The following is a 19,916-nucleotide window of genomic DNA, read 5'->3' on the forward strand; positions in this document are numbered from 1 at the left end:
TACTGTTCACGAACAGTGAAAAACCAGTCTTACGGAAAACCCATTTTTAGTATACGTATAATTTATAATAGGGAGAAATTCTCTCTCTTCTTCTTTCCTTCTTACATTTTGCTCCTTGTCTTTTTGTCTTTTAAAAAAAAATTAATATAAAAAATTAATATAATGTAATCGTAATCATTTAAATAAGAGAAGAAAAAAAAAAGAGAAAGATTAAGGGTAGAAAGAATAATAGTTGGACATACTTTGTGATCTGATGAAAACTTGTGAAGCATAAGTATCACCTGACCAAATCTCCCATAGATTATCTTAGAAGGAAAGAAATTCTCTTCGGATCTTTTTCATCAAAGTCACCTGATCAAGTGATTTGGACCTTTGAAATTTTATCAAACGGCAAAAAATTATTATAATTTTTAAGAGATCAAAACAAGTAGGCCGTTGAATGAAATTTAAAACCCGAATCACTTGATCCGATGACCTTGTTGAAAGAATCTCCCCTCATCTTGGAAAAGAAGAACTCAAACAGATTATGTACTTATAGGGCGCCACACTCAAGGCCGGTCCTGAGTTTTTGGATGCCCGGTGCGAAAACTCAAAATGTGCCCTTTTTTAATACTGAAATATATGTTTAAAAAAAAAATTTAACAAGGGCTGGAACCCAGTCGAAGCTGGGGGGCTAGGCCCTCACGCCCAAATTATATTACTTGAGAAAATATACAACGGGGGGGACATAGTACCTAAACCCCGACAATAAAAAATACAATCATATACAACTATTCCTAGGAAAGCTCCTTGAAATTTCAACCTTTAAGAAATTGTCTTCTAGCATTTTTTGAAGCAAAATCATCAATTATATCATCATACTCCAAGTCTTCAATCTCATCATTTTCAATGCATAAGATTGCTAATCCATTTAGCCTATCTTGAGTCATAGTGGTCTGCAAGTAAGATTTTAATAATTTCAATTTTGAAAAACTTCTTTCTGCAGATGCCACAGTTACAGGTACAGTCAACAGTACACGATAAGCAATCAAGACATTAGGACACATGTCAGTTTCTTTTACAAAGTTTGCTATTTCCATGGATGTCCAAGGGTTATTAGAGAGAAATGCTTCTTCAGGTAACATCATTTGCAACACCTGTAATTCAGAACACAAGTCAGCTCCATCTACATCCATGGTATTTCCATGTTTCAAATGTGCTTCAAGATTCATACAATTTTCTTTTAGTTGTTGATCATCCAATGAAATTAACTTCGGTGCATCAAACAAGAAGCCAAAAATAGATTCAAAAGTCTTTAACTGTTCAAACCTGTTTTTCAGTTGAGAAAGAGCAATATCCACTATAACAAGAAAATAATCTGTTCTAAATGATTCTTCAGCAGACTGTTGTTCCCTCTCATTACCATTAACTTCATCATGATGTCTTTTTCTAGGTCTATGACGTTTAGTTTGAAAAATAGGGTCAATTTCCGAATCAAGTGCAATTTCTTTAGCATCACGCATAGCAGAAGCAAAACCAGTTTCTCTGTAGTTTTCAAAAAATGTAACAAGTGCTTCCAATGCCTTTACAACAACATCAAGACGCATGTCTTCAGATTGTAATTTTGTGCTCACCATGTTAATCTTCAACAAAATGTCATACCAAATAACCAAACTTAATACAAAATCAAAATTGGAAAGTTCTCCTGATGCTAAACATCCTACATCCCTACTCAATTGGGGATTCTCAGTAATTTCCTCCAACGTAAACAAAGCATTTCTAACTTGGGCTACTTGGGATTTAATTGCTTTAACACTTTCAATGTGAATTTCCCATCGAGTAGTTGACAATGATTTCAAAGTTAAACCATCAATATGTTCAAGCAAAATATTCCAACGCTTTGTAGAGTTGGAAAACACCGTATATATGCATTGACATGCTCCAAAAAAAGATTTTGCTTTAAGACATGAACTTGCCATATCACAAACTATTAAATTAAGACAATGAGAACCACATGACATGTAAAAGGCTCTAGGATTTATGTCTAGCAATCTTTTCTGGACACCTTGGTGTTTCCCTTTCATGTTAGATCCATTATCATAACCTTGTCCCCTCACATTATCAATATCAATACCAAAAGACTTTAGGACATCTTGCAACTCATTAAAAAGTCCTTGTCCTGATGTATCTTCCACACTTAAAAACTCCATGAAATATTCCCTTATATATATTGACCTCCTTGACAAGTCAACACATCTCAAAATTAAAGTCATTTGTTCCACATGACTTGCATCAGGAGTACAATCAAGAATGACAGAAAAAAATTTGGCTTCTTTTACTTTTTTAATGATTGCAGTTTTGACTTTTGAAGCTAAAGTAGCTATCAACTCATTTTGGATTTTATGGCTCAAATAGTGGTGATGAATCTCTTTATTCTCAATAAGTCGAAAATGCTTTTGCATTATTGGATCAAACTCTGCAATCATTTCAAGGAAACCTAAGAAATTGCCATTAGAGTCTTCATAAGGTCTTTCATTTGTTCCACGAAATGCTAAATTATGTATGGCAAGACATTTCACAACAGCAATAATTCTAAGCATCACTTGTTTCCAATGATTTGTCTCTTTCTTGATTCGCAATTGAAATTCTTTATCAATTGTCTGATTTTTTGTCAATCTACTTTTCAACTCAACCCAAGTTCTCGAATTAATGAGATGCTCTTTTGACTTTTCATGTTGATCAAGCTTCACACCAAGATGTCTCCAATCACTAATTCCATATTTTGCTAACTCACTTTTTGAGGCAATTGTTTTAAACAATTTACAACAAAAACAAAAGACTTTATCCAACTCTTTTGAGTACACAAGCCATTTCCTATCATAAATTTCACCCGTTGGTAATTTTCGATCATAGTAGTGTGAGGAAAATTTTCTACAGAGTTTGTCCTTAGGATAAATGATATTAGTTTCTCGAATTGGTCCCTTTTCTACAAGTAAGTCTCTCATTTCTACATTAAGACCATCCCAAACTCTTGGATCATAAATGTTTAAATGGAAAATAGGTGCAGGAGATTCAATATTTTCCTCTACACCAATATGATCACCATCAACATTTAAATTCACATCACCACCACCACCATTTTCATGGTCTTGAGACTCATCACCAACATTTTCTTCTAAATCACTATTATTTTCATGATCATGAGACTCCCCAACAACATTTTGTGACTCTTCACCAACATTATTTTCTCTCAAATTTTCAACTGACTCATTTTTTGTAGAGAAAAATTTATGAAGAGATCCTCTTAAACTTTCGGCAATTTCGTTATCCTTTGCCTTTTTTTTCCTTTTCATATTACCAGAGAGTTGTTTCCTAAAAGACATGGCTTCGATAATTTGTTTGCAAAAATTACCTACACATGATATAACAAAAATTTCCTATCAAAATTATCATTCTAACACATATTATATATTATAAAAATACAAACATATAGTCTAATATATTATAAAAATTAAACCTAAAAATTGGGTTTGAAATGAAATCAAATAATTCAATTCATCAACAACAACAATTCTATACATCAATTATCATATAATTCTATATCATTTGCAAAATTTTATATTAAATTATGAATTGATAAGTCAAATTTTAAAAATTAATTTACCTCAAAACTCAAAATGGTTGGTGGTGAGTGAATGCTTTTGGCACTTGCACTTGCAGGAGCAACTGAGGAGGAGGGACAGGTTCTGGACTAGACTGTCGACTGTGAAGGGGAGCAGAAGGTCAGACGGCAGCAGGGAGGGAAATATTAGGAAAGGGGGAGTGGGGATATGGGAATAGGTATAGGGTTTTTGGGGACCGAGTGGTCCTTTAATGTTGTTTTGTATTACTTTTTTTTTTTTTTTTAATATTTGTGAAGCCCTGGACGTGGTCCTTTTTAAACCTACCTTGGGCTCTTGCCCTCCAGCCGGCAGCTCTGGGCTTTGGACCTTTTTTTTTTTAAATACTTAGTAATTTGGGTTATTTTTGTTGGTGCCCCCTTTAGTTTTGGGCCCTGGACAGTTGTCCTTGTGGCACTGGGCCTGGGCCGGGCCTGGCCACACTGTTCAATTGAACAGTTCCATTTTCAGTGGCACACAATTCAACCAACTAATATTCTTTTTGGTGCATTATTTAGTTTAGAGAAATATTAAGTAGATTTTTAAAAGTAAGATTTTTTATAAATTTTCTGTTATCTTTTATTTTAGATATAATGTTTTGTTATCACGAAAGTTGATATTAACTTGTGAAGTAGAAGAGAGTTTATGAAAGTCCATTTAAGAGAGTTTTCTTAACATTGGTGATTCAATTTAATTTGAATGAAAATTATAAAAACTAATATTTTTAGTGCATGTTATGTTCAAGGTTATGTTTTCATTTTTTGAATCACGGCGTGTTTTACGCGACTTTCAAGTTTTAAATATATTTATATCCGTAAATTGACAAAAGAAAAATCAAATATTTGAAGTAAATGAATAATCTTAAATCATACTAGAAGAAATGCCTCATAAACCAATTAAAGTAGCTGAATCCATATAATAAAATCGGTCTCTGTAAAATTTACATTTAGAATAGAGAAAGTAATATTTAATAAACAACTGATGAATCACATTATTACTAGCTCATTGTGAGGCTAAACCCACCATTTTCCCCTTAGTATAGATAATATCATTTGTTTAAAAAAAAAATCATTTGACAACTAATTTAATCACATTATTATCCGCATGCGAAAGACAGTTTTTATAATTAGCATTACACGCCTCTTGAGATATTTTGAACGTGTATAAAAATAGGGAAAATTGACACATCCCGACTTGAAATGTCCACTTAAACTCCAAATCGAGTTGTGCTGGCCGACACCTGAATGGTGACGTAGCCATAAAGTGTAGTGATGTGGAAGGTATGGGTAAATTTAAACCTAAAGTGCCTAATCAAGAGAGTGTGCAAGTGAGCGGGTTTGAATCATATTCACACGTGATGTCAGAGCAGAAGACAATATAGTAAATAGGTTGAGGGTTACACCACTGAAGGTAACCATCTCCTAAGATTTGCCAGAATCCTCGTATACGCGTAAACACCGCTACTAAACCTGGAGGGGCGAAAAACAATTTGAGTGGGTCAGTAAAACAATACTTATACGAAAACCTTTATTTTTGAATATACCAACCCCTCACTGTAAAACAAGTATAATTTCCTCAAAACATACTACGTAAGTATGTAATCAAATATAACCGCAATATAACCAGAAATATGCCAAGTCATGATATATCAAATGCCAATGTAATATAATTATGTAATAATCAATTATAAGCAGGTTGCTCATCATCTAAGCTACATACACAAGTTCGAACAGATGGTTTCTGACACGAACAGGACTGGGTGTGATCAATATACTCTAGTACTACGATCACGTGAAGACTGGTGCAAAAGCACATCACATACAAGTCGGATCGCCTAATGCAATCTACCCGACAAGACTGGCACCTAAACTTGGATCCAAGGTGAGCGAACAGTGCGAATGTGAACATACACGTGAAGGACTGGCCCTGGCCCTGGGGTGAGTACTAACACCAGGTGTAGCAAGATGAGCATGTACACAAGTATGAATGTCATGACAATAATATCTCAACCATATAGCAGCATTTATCACATTTCATATCACAATATCGAATACTTGGCAATATAAGCGTAAAAGTGAAGTAAATACGCATTCATGGAAACTAAAATATGTATAGGTATAAAAACAAATTGCCCACTCACATATACTTCACTGCTGACGAGCCATGCAACCTAGCGAAGATGGAAACGCCACTAATAATTGCTCCTAAGCACATAAAGGTACAATTAATAAAACTATACTATAACAATTGAATTTGGAAAAACGGACGTCAAAAACGGATTCAGAACGTCGAATTACCCTAAAAAGGGTCCTGCTTAAATTTTCGAAAAGTCAACAAAAGTCAACAGGATGAATATTCCTTGAAAGACGAAATATTCTCTGACGGATGGAAAATTCCCTAACGGAATATTTCATTTGAGTTAAGGGTTATTAGGTTGGGTTAGATTAATAGGTTGGACTTAAGGATTTTAGGCCTAAAGGCCTAAACTAAAAGGTTTAAGATTTAAAATGCATGAGCTTAAAGCACAAAAGGAAATGGCCAAAGACCTTTAATTAACCAAATAATAATAAAAATAATAATAAAGGGTTAGGTTGGGCTACCCAGGTTTTGGGCTTGGCAGGAGCGGCCCGAAGGGCCTGGGTTTGGGTTCCAGCTCGCCGGAGTTAAACGGAAAGGAATGCCGGATTCGGCCAGAAAACTGAACAACCTTTAAATGTTAATAACTTCCTCGTTACGCAACGAAATCGAGTGAAACAAAAACTAAAGTTGTAGTTCTCGAAGAGAAGAAGAGAATGGTACCTCGCACGATGTCTAACTCTCCGTGTTTTGGCCGGAAAACACCTCGAAAGCCGTCGGACTCGCTGGAAACTGGGTAAGATTCAAATGAGTATAACTTCTTTAATACTCAACGAAATTGGGTGAAACAAAAAGGAAAGCTATAGTATGCAGTGAGACGAAGAGATTGATACCTTGTATGCCTGCCAACTCGCTGTGGTTTGGCCGGAAATTGTCTCGAAAGGCACGGATCAGACTTGAACTTCTCAAAACCGAGTTGTTTCACGTCAAAGCTTCCTCAAACCTTGACTAGAGACCCTAGGCTAGGGAGTTGTGTAGAGGCTTGACCGAGTCCTAAAACATCGTGACTCGGTTGAAAACACGTCGAACTCAACTCGTCCGAGTTTGGACCTTCCGAGTTGGCGAGTCAAAACTCGTCCACTCTTGGTTTGGTTGGTATGGTTGTGTTTGTGAGGATGAGAGGAGTAAAATGGGGTTGGTTTCAAGCTCGATCTATGAGCTTTGATGTTCGTTCATGGCGTTGCAGAGGAAGAGAGAATACGGGAGAGAAAGAGAGAGAAGAGAGAGAGAACCTTTTCTGATAGAGGGGGACAGAAAATAAAGAAGAGATGGGATATGTGAGAGTGAAATAATGAAGATAGGTGCACAGGATGGGATAAAAAGGAATCCAATGGATAGGTTTTAGATTTCCAATAGTAAAAGGAAATCGAAATCTATTCGAATTAGATATTTTTACATTTTAAAATCTACGTCTACTCGTACTAGCGTGTACAATTTAAATGCGATAGCGAGAAATAAAAAGGAAAGCGATAAGAATAAGTCCATGTCTCTTGCCAATAAGGGTATAATCGTCAATACACATACTCGGAGAGAAATTACATAAGAAAATTAGGGACGGGTCATCACAAAAATAATATTAAATGAACAGCTGATTGAATCACATTATTGTTCGCTTATGGTAAGGTACTAATTAAAAAAAGTACAAAAAAAAATTAATTATTAAAAAAACATTGTTAAAATGACAAAAATACTTGTGCCACATTTGATGCATTATTTTAGGTTGCCTTTGAATGTTTTTTTTGTTCGAGGGGTAGTTTTGTCCAATTATTTTTGTTAAAGCTTGTGACACCAAAAAGTACACTTTTATTGTTGGCTTTATATATAGAAGAAGATAAATACTATAAAAACTATAAACACTAATAATTATATTCTCTCACTAACCGACTAATATTTTTAGGCATGTTATGTTCAAGTTTCTGTTTCCATATTTGATATTGATAAATACTATAAAAACTATTAAAACTAATAATTATACTCTCATTAACCGATTAATATTTTTAAGGAAAATTAATGAAAAAGACTTGAAAAGTTTTAATTTTAATATAAAAAAATCATGTTATAAGTTTTGTTTAATGATTAGTACAAGGCCCATATTAAAGTAGTCCAACTAAAAATGACCTAACTATAAAAAATTATGATTTGTCGATTTTACCCCTAACTTTTTTAGGTTGAGTTCTAGATTTTCGTCGTTAATGGAGTTCATCGTTGTTTTGCAGACCTTCTTCTTTTTCTTTAAAACAAAAATATAGATCTTCATGCTATTTAATTTATATTTTGTATTATTTCGTTGAAACGTGATCGTCGTTATTCATAAAGTATTCGAGGTACTGTTTTTCAAATTTTCTTCGTTAGTGGAGTTCATCGTTTGTTTCTCCATAAAATAAATTTGAGATCTGCATGTTATTCAATAATAACAACGGGTCACTGTTACTAGGCTGTAAAAATAAATTGTTTCTGGATTTTAAGTAACACTATTTCTGGAATCTAAGTTACTGTTTCTAAAATCTAAGTCACTATTTCTGGATCCAAATAAAATAGACACACTGTTTTTTAAATGTAAGCTAGAAAATAAATAGTGAAATTCATTGTATTTGGATTCAAAGCAAAATAAGCATCTTGTTTCTTAAATATAATCAATTGATGCATGAAAGAAAAGAAACAATCAAATGTTAAACATAGACTGTTTCTGGAATCTAAGTCAGTGTTTTTGTAATCTAAGTCACTGTTTCCGGAATTTAAGTCACTGTTTCTGGATTTTTGTTTTTTTCTTTCCAGATACAATGTTTGTTTGTGCATAGAAAAAACAAACATTGTATCTGATTTTTTTTTCCAGAAATAGTGTTATGTTTTGGGTTCTACAAAAACAGTTTTTTGTTTTTTGTTTTTTTTTTTCCTATGTACTTCACTATTAATGCAGTATTTTATATCTATACAAGTTTCATTAAAAATAAACAAGTCAATAAATAGTTTTTGTAATCATGACAAAAAGGAATAAAAAGTGTATAAACAAGTACGCTAATTTTGTGCATACAAATAAAGTTTCACCAAAAATAACCAAGTCAAAAAAATAATTTATGTAATGAATGAGGATATTTTTTGGATTCTCTTTGCAAGCTTCACCAAAAATAATTTTTGTGCATACAAATAAAGTTTCACCAAAAATAACCAAGTTAAATAAAGTTTCATTTATCGTAAATCATGTGGTCAGTTTTCGTTATATACTATTTGTGTTTAATTTTAAATAAAAAATTTAAAATAATTTCTGACTGCATGATGTATAATAAATAGATACAATTAAAGAATTTTCAGGATCCTCACAAAGAGAATCCGAAGAATATCCTCATTCTTTTGTAATCATGACATAAAGGAATAAAAAGTGTATTAACTAGTACGCTAATTTTGTGCATTACAAATAAAATTATCTTGCTGAATATGTTTGAGAATACCGAAGAAAAGTGAGTGAAGTTTTAATAATTCATCACAAAAGGGCTCGGCCCAGATGTTACAAAATTACTGCTGTTTATATAGCCCAAAGATGAACTGCATCGTAGCCCACTTTTACATATCCAGTCTACTTGCGACTTGGACAGCAGCCCAATAATCATGTCAACCTTCTTAATTTCATGTGCTTATATATAAAATACAGAGAAAATTTTATAACTAGTATTGATATTTATTGAAGACAACAAAAATTTCTAGGGTGGTTCGGTATTGGATCCCAAACTGAAAATAAGATTATGAATTTCAAATCAAAAAATTTTGGGACGAGAATTTGAAGACCAATTTTGAACCGAAATTTTGGTATTCTTAAATTTCGAGATTCCCGTAATGTTTTCGGTATTTCGGGATGGATCGGGATTGCGTTTTGAGTTTTGGGCTTTTTGGCATAGATTTGAGAGAATTTCAATATTATCGGTTTGAGAACTTTTCGGTATGAGATCGGAATTTTTTTGCTTTGGTTTAGAATTTTCGGGAAATATTTCTAACCCTAAAAATTTCTATTGTCTTAGATTAGAAAATAAAGCATGCATTAACCAAAATATAAAATAATTTATCGATTTAAATTTTGTAATAAATCGTACACTCAATAAAAACAACTAAAGTATTTAATCATGGGTCAGTAAATAAAATTTATATTTAATCGACGGCTCTTACAAGAACGATAGCATGTTCTCTCTATAAAATTACATTACCCTTTTGTCCACAATACATAATCTTTGGGATCTTGAGGTTTGTGGACAATATAATTATTATTTTTTTTCTCTCAATTTCTAGTAATATAGCACGAACGAACTTGTCGTGTGACACTACTACACCTAAACGAATAATCTAGTGAATAAAATAATTTAATCATTGCTTAGGTTAGGTCAAAACAATCCCAATTCCAATAGAATATGTTTGAAAAGGAGAGGGAGAAGCAAAACTTTGGATTAGATTATTAAATAAAAAACAAAAAACAAAAGTTTAATTTAAATAAACAAAGTCGTGAAAAGTCACGGTATGATGCTACACGCCTTGTCCCACTTTGTGGACCTTTCTCATGCATTTTTTTTCCTTTAAAACACTGCACCGTCGAAAAAATTAAAGCCAAATAAATTTACCTCTAAGTTTGGTCGTCTCAAAATTGATTTTTATTTTCAGATTTAGGGTATGTGGTCCTATATGACTCGTTGACGAAAGTTATTTTTAACAATTAACACATCGTCTTTCTACTTAATATTACAGTTTAATGATATTTTTCTTCACTTATAAGTGAGAGATCTTAAATTTGACTCTCGTCAAATGTGAATTTGAATCATATTATTGTTAGCTCATTGTGAGCATAACTCACCTCCTCCCTCTTAGTGTAAATAATATCGTTTATCAAAAAAAGAAAAAACACTATCTTAAAAATTTTAAATTCTAATATATTTCTGTGAAGTGTTTTAAAAAGTGAGTTATCCGTCCTGACACACCCCGACCCGAATATCCACCAGGACTCCGAATCGAGCTGCGCTGGCCGACACCTGGAAGGTGATGTGGAAAAATGTAGATAAATTTAAACTTAAGAGTGCCTAAATACCAGAGTGCACTAGTGAGTGGGTATGAACTCACTTCACACGTAACGTTAGAGCATAAGCAAATATAAAAGGGCGAATTAAGAATCGTACCCTCGAAATAATCTCCAATACTAAGAATCGCCACGAATTTTCGACGATAAGAAAGCTCAGCTAATAAAACTTGGAGGGTGAAGACAAGTCAAGGGTGAGTGTCCCTGTAATAAAATTTTAATAGAAACCATATAAAACATCATAACCCCTCGTCACGACACATGTATAATTTCTAGAAAAATCATAAATATACCACAACACAGCATTTCATCAGCAATATCGAATAATTATGTGATTAATAATTTATACTAGCACGCAAGTCGGAATCACCTATAGTGACATGTACGACTAACCCATATCTCATCACATATACTAGCCGATCACATATTCATCGCATATGCTAGCCGATCATATATTCATCACGTATGCTAGCTCATTACATATTCATCACGTATGCTAGCTCATCACATATTCATCACATATGTTAGCTGATTACATATTCCTCACATATGCTAGCTCATAAGTCGGAGTCACATCTAGTGACCTATATGACCATAATCATATCCCATCAATCAATGCTAGCTCATATACGACCATAATCATATCGCATCAATCAATGCTAACTCATAAGTCGAAGTCACCTCTAGTGACCTATACGACCATAATCATATCTCATCAATCAATGCTAGTTCATAAGTCGGAGTCACCTCTAGTGACATGAACGACCATAATCATATCTCATCAATCAATGCTAGCTCATATGTCAGAGTCACCTCTAGTGACCTATACAACTATAATCATATCTCATCATATATCTCACCACATACCAACATTATATACTCACCTGAACTTACCTTAGCCTTCGCATTGGTGTGCAACACTGTATAAGGTTGTACTAAATCACATACTAAAATGTAAACTAATTATGGCATGGCATTTATAAGACATAAAACCACAATTTCTCATTTCCTCGCACGTTGATTTATAATCAACATTTATTCACCCAAAACATAGGGTTAAATCTCATGTTTTTCATCAGATTCCTTCACATTGCTCATTTTCTCAAACAAAGCTTTTGTCTCGATTATTTAATCTCACTTATTGCATGGTTACATTTAACATCTCGTTAGACTGCCTACGTACCCTAAACATGAAAAAGACCCACTCACCTGAGGTCCATGCTATGACTCCCTAGCATGCATATCGAGACATCACGAACCATCGTCGCATGTGACCAATTATCGAATCACATCTCAGAGTTCTGAACGATAAAACACATCTGTACGCAATTCAATTTGGAAGATCTGCATAACGGATTTCCGATCTGTTGCTTCCAAAGATCCACATTATACTTCTAGAATAACATCCTAAGGTTTCATTATGATCCAACGGTTGGATCTTCGCCAATTGCCAAAATCAAGTGCCAGCCAACATTTTAGTTTATGAACTTGCAAATCCAAATTCGGGAAGATCAGTACGTCGGATTCCTGATCCGTAAGTTCCTATGGTTCTCAGAAATTATGTACTATAACATACTAAAATTTGGTGACGATACAACGGTCGGATCGTCTATTCATATAATGACCTATTAACGTAACGTAGAGAGTTTAGATTCCAACAATCAACCTACGTCATACAACTACCAAAACTGAACTCAAGGCATCTAATTAGCCTAAAAATAACATCGATGGCCCCCTGGCCACGCGCCGCTGCACCAGCCACCGCGAATGGCGGTCGGCCGCCCCGACTCGCCGAAAAACTCAACTATTTCTAAAAATTACCAAAAATTACAAAAATGAAGATCTCAATGAGTAGAGTAACTTTTATACCTGTGACCGAGGCCAATTTGGTCTGGAAATGCTCCAATTTGCCTCGAATCCGCCGGGAACCCTAGAAATTGGTGTTCTTGATTCGTCCCCAATTCGACTCCAACGTTCCAACCAATGATTGGGCATTGTTCTAGGCCTCAAGGGAAGTCTATTGGTGGTGGCAATTGGAAGAAATTGCTTCAGAATTGAGAGAATTGACACAAAACTCGTCGGTGTCACCATCGCCAAATGTCACGGATTTGACCCAATTTCCATCGAATCTTGATAGAAGAATGAAGGGGAAAAGGTATGGTGATGATTGCATGTGGAAATGGGGTGAAATTTTCTTGAAAAAAGGCTCCGAAACGTTGGAATTTCACCGGTTTCGAAACCGGGTTGGGTGCAGGTTCAAGGGATCCGGTCGATCCTCTCCCTTTGTCCTCTCTCCTTTTCCATCATTTCCTCTCTTCTCATTGGGCAGACTTTCCTCCCTCCCCTTCCAATTCGTTCCTCCTGTCCCTCTCTTTTTGATTTGGCATCCTTGCCCGATCCCCTTTTTTTTTCCTCCCTTTTCCTTCCTCCCCATTTCCTTCTTCTTTTCTTCCTTTCTTTTTCCTCTTTTCCATTAACTAACTATGAAAAATATAATACTTAAACAAAAAATACCCCTCGAATATTTCAGGAAAACGCTAAAGGATTAATTCATACACCTCACTATATGCTGATCCATGAAAATCAATACCCTCACCTCTAAGGATATTTTCGAAATTTCACATTTTAAAATTTATAAAATAATAAAATTTGGGACGGGTTGTCACATGTCCAATAAACGCTTATCATGTAAATAATGAGCTTTGTAGAACAATTTTTCAAATATGTATTGAGTAATACTTAAGGTTGTTTATATGAGCACCATTCTAAGTTTGCTATGTTTGCTTTTACTTATTATAATTATTTTCATTCCTACTTGAAATTTTTAATACGTATTTTATAGAAAAAAAATAAACAAAGTGCTATATAATATCACTTCTTAGCTGTTAGCAAATATTCATAAACAAATACCTCTCACTAATTTAATTACTAGGTAACTTTTATTTTATTTTATGAAATACTAATTGACTAATGTGCCGAGTTCAACAAGAAGGAACTAGAAAATATATAAATAAGATTGTAAAATGGCAAAAAGATTCATAAAAATTGGACACGATTATAGTAGACTTATGCGTACCTACTTATTACCACTTCAAAAACAAGGTAAATGTAATTAAATTTAGAAAGTTATAATGAAACAGTATTTTCACTATTCAATCTTAATCATAATGACATTTTTTGTATGAAAAGTCTATAATGAGTTAAGTTCTTTTCTTTATTTACTCTTATATCATTATTTCATTATTGTAGCGGGGTCCACAATGATGATAACATTTTTGTCTGGTTAAAATACATTATTTTGGATGATGTTATTCAACTTATGCTACTTTCCATCTTTTGCTAATCTGCTGCTAGCTCTTCAGCTCTTCATGCTTCCATTATGTTGTCAATAGTGTGCAGCTCTTATTCTTTCACCTTTTAATACATATTTTCTGTCTTTCCTTTGAAATTTTGAGGCTTCCAGTATGGCTGATAAAGGGCTTTTAACTTACTGTAAATATACATTTCTTCTTCTTCTGCTACTAATATCATATCATACCTAAAATCTTCAAACTCATCTAAGGCTAACATTTGGATCCCTTGACATCGCAGAATATTTTTGTATGAAGGAGTCCATCTATGTGGGGAGATAGAAGATAATCTAGATGACTCTTCATCAATCATGGCTATATGTCTGGCTTTATCCTTATGCATATGTACATACCAATTTGGAGGACTACTAATAAAACTTATGCAAATTTCTTTCAACTGTTCTAGATAATCTTCTACTATTTTTATAAGCTTTTCAGGATATGATTCTAGTTGGGAAATATGGTTAGTGAATATTTTATCAAGATAGCTAAACTCTAATAGTAAGGCTGTGGTAACTTCTACTGCATTATGCTTCTTCTGATGCTCATAACTAAAATACCATGGCCTAAAATCTCTCATGTTAATCTTGGCCACAGTTACGCTAACATCTGGTTTACAAATACAACTTTCTTTACTATCACAAAGACATGATGGATACATCTTTGTAATAATATCCATCATTGGTTTAGAATCAAAGATGGACTGATACAAAGCACATTGTAATTGTAACTCTTTCATGGACTATGATACTCTGCTCAGGATCTCATTTTGCATGTCTGGTGACATTATTCTTAATTTTGCTTTTGAAATTTCTTCTAATAAGATATCATCTATTATTAAGTCTAAAGATATATTTCTAAGAAATCTTTCATATCTTTCTTGTTTTTTTTTTGTCATTCAAATGCTGATGATGCTCATTATTTTGATGCTGCTTCATTTCAATATCTTCTTCTAAGTATCAATGTTAATCTCTCTCTTCTATGGGCTCATTAGCCTCTTGTTCTATGGGTTCAATAACCTCATTTTCTTTATTCTTATGTTGATAAGATTCTAAGCCTATTTTCAATTTTCTTTTCAGGGTGTCATTTGCCTTCTGCTGCATTCGAAGAAATTTGAGTTCTTGGTTCATTTTGGTGAACTTGTTAAGTAATGACTCATGGTCTCTAGAAATGGCTTGAAGGTTGCGTTCAAGAGAATGAATATAATGTTGGCTTTGATGGAAATTAAAATTAAAACTATCAAACTATTGTTCTAAGGCTCTAATTAATTTTTCATGGCCTAACCTTATACTTGGCTGTTTGATATGAACATTCCAAAAATTATCTAAGAGAACCTGTTGCCTATCAGTGAGTCCTGGTACCCTTGACCTATTAGTTGGATTTCTGATTCCTTCAACTATGGTGCTATTAAAGTTAAAAGTGTGTATTTGTGGAGATGTTGGCCTGCTTATGTTATTTTGAAATCCACTGAATGGTGGAGGTCCATGGTGCATCATTATGCTATTGAAATGCGTTATTCTGCCTTGTGATCTTGTGCTATTTGAGGTTGATGGTCCACAGTATTTCATTCATGTTCAATAAATAATTGATAAGATATCAACTAATGTATTATCACTACCTTTAATATGTTCAAAAATTGGTTTAAAACCATTTCCTTTAATTGAATCAACAAAATTAACCCATCTTCGAGCTGTCTGTTTATTAGTATGTATTTTATTGTAATGATAAACTATATTTTGACAATTTGTTCGTATTGTAAATACTTCATTATGTAAAAATAAAGAAAATGCCTCAAGTGAGTCAATTATTTCTAAAATTTCTAAATATGTTGATGGTATATCTTGACTGTACATTACTAAATTTTTTTTATGAATATCTACAAACTTGTTCATTAGACTTTGGTGATTCCTTATGTTTTTTCTGGTATAGTATGCATGCCCATCCTAATGATGAAGCATCTGTTTCAACTATTTTGTAACTATCATCTAATGATAATGTTAATGGTTTGAGCTTTGTAATTTCTTCCTTTATATTTTGAACCAATTTAATATCTTCACTATTAAAATACTTTTGTCCTGTTTTGCTAGTTTTACTATATAATACTGCTATTTTTCTTCATAAATTAGGGATAAAATTTCAAGCATAATTTAACAATCCTAAAAATGCTTATAATTGTTTTGCTAGTTTTACTATGAAGACTTTCTTACCTATATGATTTTGTAATTGTATTGTACCTGGCTTAATATACATTCCTAAAAATTATATATCTTGTTTTTATAATGCTATTTTATTTTTGCTAATCACAATTCCATTATTAATAAATTCTTGTAAAACTATCTCTAAATGCTTCATACGTTCATTTCTATTTTTATTATGTACTAAAATATTGTCTATATAAACACTATAAAAATTATCATATTTCTTGAAAATTTGATCCATCTTCCTTTGAAAAATCGATGGAGCATTTTTAAGTCTAAACGGCATAACAAGTCACTCAAAATGTCTTTCTGGACAAGTAAAAGTTGTCCACTCAATTGATTCTTCTGCTAATTGTATTTGCCAAAAACTTGATTTACAATCAAATTCACTAAAATATTTACTCTCTTGAATTTTATTTATAAGTTCATCTTTATTTGGTAATTTATAACTATCTTCATATGTATTATCATTTAATCTCTTGTAATTATAAACTATTGTAGCCTTACCTCTCTTTAGCTCTGAATGTTTTCTCATAATAAATGATGTGACAACCCGTCCCTAGTTCTAGAATTTTATAAATTTTAAAGGTGTGAATTTACGAAAATGCCCTGAGAGGCGAGGGTATTGCCTTACGTGACCAATGTATAGTGAGACGTATGACTTCTTCTTTTAGCATATCCTTGTAGTACTCATTGGTACGAATGCATAGGCGAAAGCCATTTGCGAGTCCGAATTATAACGGTATAGTTACGGACGTTTGATTTTGGGTTATTCAAAGATTAGATATAAATTATTTGAATTCCCATCTTGTGGGATGAGGACCAATTAAATGAAGGTACAAGGGACCAATCAAATAAAATGGAACTAAGGACCAAGCAACCAATGAGAAAAAGAGATTATGGAGGGAAATGAGGGAACCAATCTGCCCTCTTTTTTTTTAACCAATGTACCCATATCACCCAACCCATTCGACCGGGGTTATTCCAGCCAATTTCCACCCATTTTTCCGGTGATTCATGTCAAATTAACAGTTAGTAAACACTCCATGACCTTTCCTCTACTAATTACAACCCAAAATTTATGGAGTTTGGCTTTGATTTGATGAAAACCGTACCCATGGGCGTGATGAATCCATGTCTTCGATCCTCCAAATATGAAATGATTTCATCCAATTACTACCACCATTAGACTATCCTTGAGGTCTATAACAAAGCCTAAACATTGATTGAAGCATTGGAGTTGCTTTGGAGTCGAATCAAGAACACCCAAATTTAAGGGTTTCCGACGGGTTTTGAAAAAATTGAGGCTTTTCTCGGCCCAATTGGTTTTAGTCACAGGTATGAAAGTTGTTCCACTCATTGAGATCTTCATTCATGTAAATTTTGGTAATTTTTTGAAATAGTTGAATTTTCCGACGAGTCGGGGCAACGCATGGCCAGGGGACCATCAAAGTTATTCTTAGGCTAAATTAGATGTCTTGAGTTCATTTTTGGTGATTGAATATCGTAGGTTGATAATTTGGACCTAAATTCATTAAGATACGTTACTTGGTAAAGATGTGAATTGACGGCCCGACCATTGGATCGTCACTAAACTTTAATACATTATAGTACATAATATTTAAGGACCATAGAAACTTACAGATCGCGAATCCGACGCACAGATCTTCCTGAATTGGATTTGTAGGTTCATAAAATAAAATGTTGACTGCCACTTGGTTTTTGGCAATTGACGAAGATCCGACCATTGGATCGTAATGAAATTTTAGGATGTTGTTCTAGAAGCATAATGTGTATCTTTAGAAGTAACGGATCGGAAAACCATGATGCGGATCTTCCGGATCAAATCTTAGGGGTGTGTTTTATCTAAATTATGTATTTTTATCGGTCAAAACTCTGAGATGTGATTTGATAATTGGTCATAGGCGATGATGGTTCGTGATGTCTCGATTTGCGTGCTAGGGAGTCGTAGCGCGGACCTTATGTAAGTGGGTATTTTCCTTTCTATCGTATATTATATATATATATATATATATATATATGATTGATAATTCCCTAAACGTTTATAAATTGATTATTGCTTACGATTACTGGTAATGGTTTGAAGTAATTAGTGTGAACTACGAATGGCTTGATCCCTATTTAGGGTACGTAGGCAGTCTAACGAGACGTTAGATGTAGCCATACAATAAATGAGACTAAATAATTGAGACAATAGCCTTGTTTAGGGAATTGAGTAATGTGAGGGACATTGGTGGAAAATGTGAGATTTAACCTTATGAATTAATGGTTAAATGTTAGTCATAAATCAATGTGTGAAGAATCAAGAATTTGAAGTAAGGAAAAGTCATTAATAATAGTTAATTAAACTAGTGTCTAGTTACGCTTATCACCGATGATTATTCCTGAAAATAAATAGCTCGAGAGTAAGGGTGTTACAGCTTATGCATTTTTATGCCATATTATATATATATATATATATATATATATATATATATAATTGAAAATGTTATAACATGGTTGAGTATTAGATTGCATCATGGTTTATTTATATGTATTGTTTATACCATACTTAGGGCCTCCGTATTTAGATCTCGTATAAATACTTGGGGGACTTAAATGTAATTATGTAACAAAGGAAGGGGCAAATATGTAATAAGTGAGGAGCTCTTATTCTATAAAATGACCCCTCACTCTCCTCATTAGGATAGGCTAATTCTTAGGCCTGACTCTCACCCTCTCAAAGCCTCACTCTCATCCTCAATCCTCTCAGAGAAATACAATATCAGTGTGGATGTAGCCCAAACATTGGGGTGAACCACGATACATCTTCTGTTATTTACTTTCATGCATATTCACGGTCAGATTTACGTTGTTCCAAGACCTCCGGTTTTATGCATCAACATTTGGCGCCGTCTGTGGGAAACGACATGAAAAGCTATTTCTCTCTCAATTTTTCACCTCTGTCGTGAATCTACAGAAACCCAGAATCACCCCCTAGGGCTTTTCCAGAAAGAAAAAAAAATCTTCGCAAATCTCTCTCTCATCAGCCACTCTCCCTCTCTAGAAAATCTGAAACTGAGCACCGATAAAGCAGACAAAATCGAATGATAATGAGGTACCAGAGAGTGAGCCCAGGCACATACGTTCAATTTTTCAGTTGAACTTGCTCAGCATAAGCACAAGCCCACCCACGCTTACATCCAGAAATCCATACTGACAGATTACAGTTCTTGTTCGATTTTAAGTATGTGGTCTCCTTGGATGGAGCAAAGTAATCTTAGTCAAATTCTACAGCAAGCCTAGGTTCAGCTCTCACCATATGCCATAGGCTAGCCCAGTGCTATAGTTATCCTAGCTCGCTTGACGCAGCCGGATCCACTAGCCCAAATCCAAGCCCAACTCTCAAAGTTTCTGCCTAAACCCAACTTCTCCATCTCCATTCTTAAGCTTTGAAAAAAATATGAATGCTGCTCTTTCTCCACCTCCTTCTTCCTTGCACCGTGAAGCTCTAATGGTCCACCTTTATCAGACGCATCCGTTT

The 19,916-nt window shown here is 33.8% G+C and overlaps 1 protein-coding gene and 1 long non-coding RNA gene across 2 annotated transcripts; both read right to left on the reverse strand.

Annotated features, from left to right (window-relative positions):
• Positions 1–797: 797 nt before the first annotated feature.
• LOC139190815 (uncharacterized) lies at positions 798–2,189 on the reverse strand. Its single transcript, XM_070811302.1, has one exon. The coding sequence runs from the start codon at positions 2,187–2,189 to the stop codon at positions 798–800; it is 1,392 nt and encodes a 463-aa protein (XP_070667403.1).
• A 300-nt stretch (positions 2,190–2,489) lies between these two features.
• Positions 2,490–7,057, reverse strand: LOC139190713 (uncharacterized). Its single transcript, XR_011575066.1, has 5 exons — positions 6,608–7,057; positions 6,438–6,506; positions 5,779–5,842; positions 3,644–5,107; positions 2,490–3,391 (listed from the first exon to the last, which is right to left on the reverse strand). It is a non-coding gene; the product is annotated as an uncharacterized lncRNA (long non-coding RNA).
• Between the last annotated feature and the right edge of the window lie 12,859 nt (positions 7,058–19,916).

This window comes from Malus domestica, chromosome 13 (assembly GCF_042453785.1).
Source record: "Malus domestica chromosome 13, GDT2T_hap1".
NCBI lineage: Eukaryota > Viridiplantae > Streptophyta > Magnoliopsida > Rosales > Rosaceae > Malus > Malus domestica.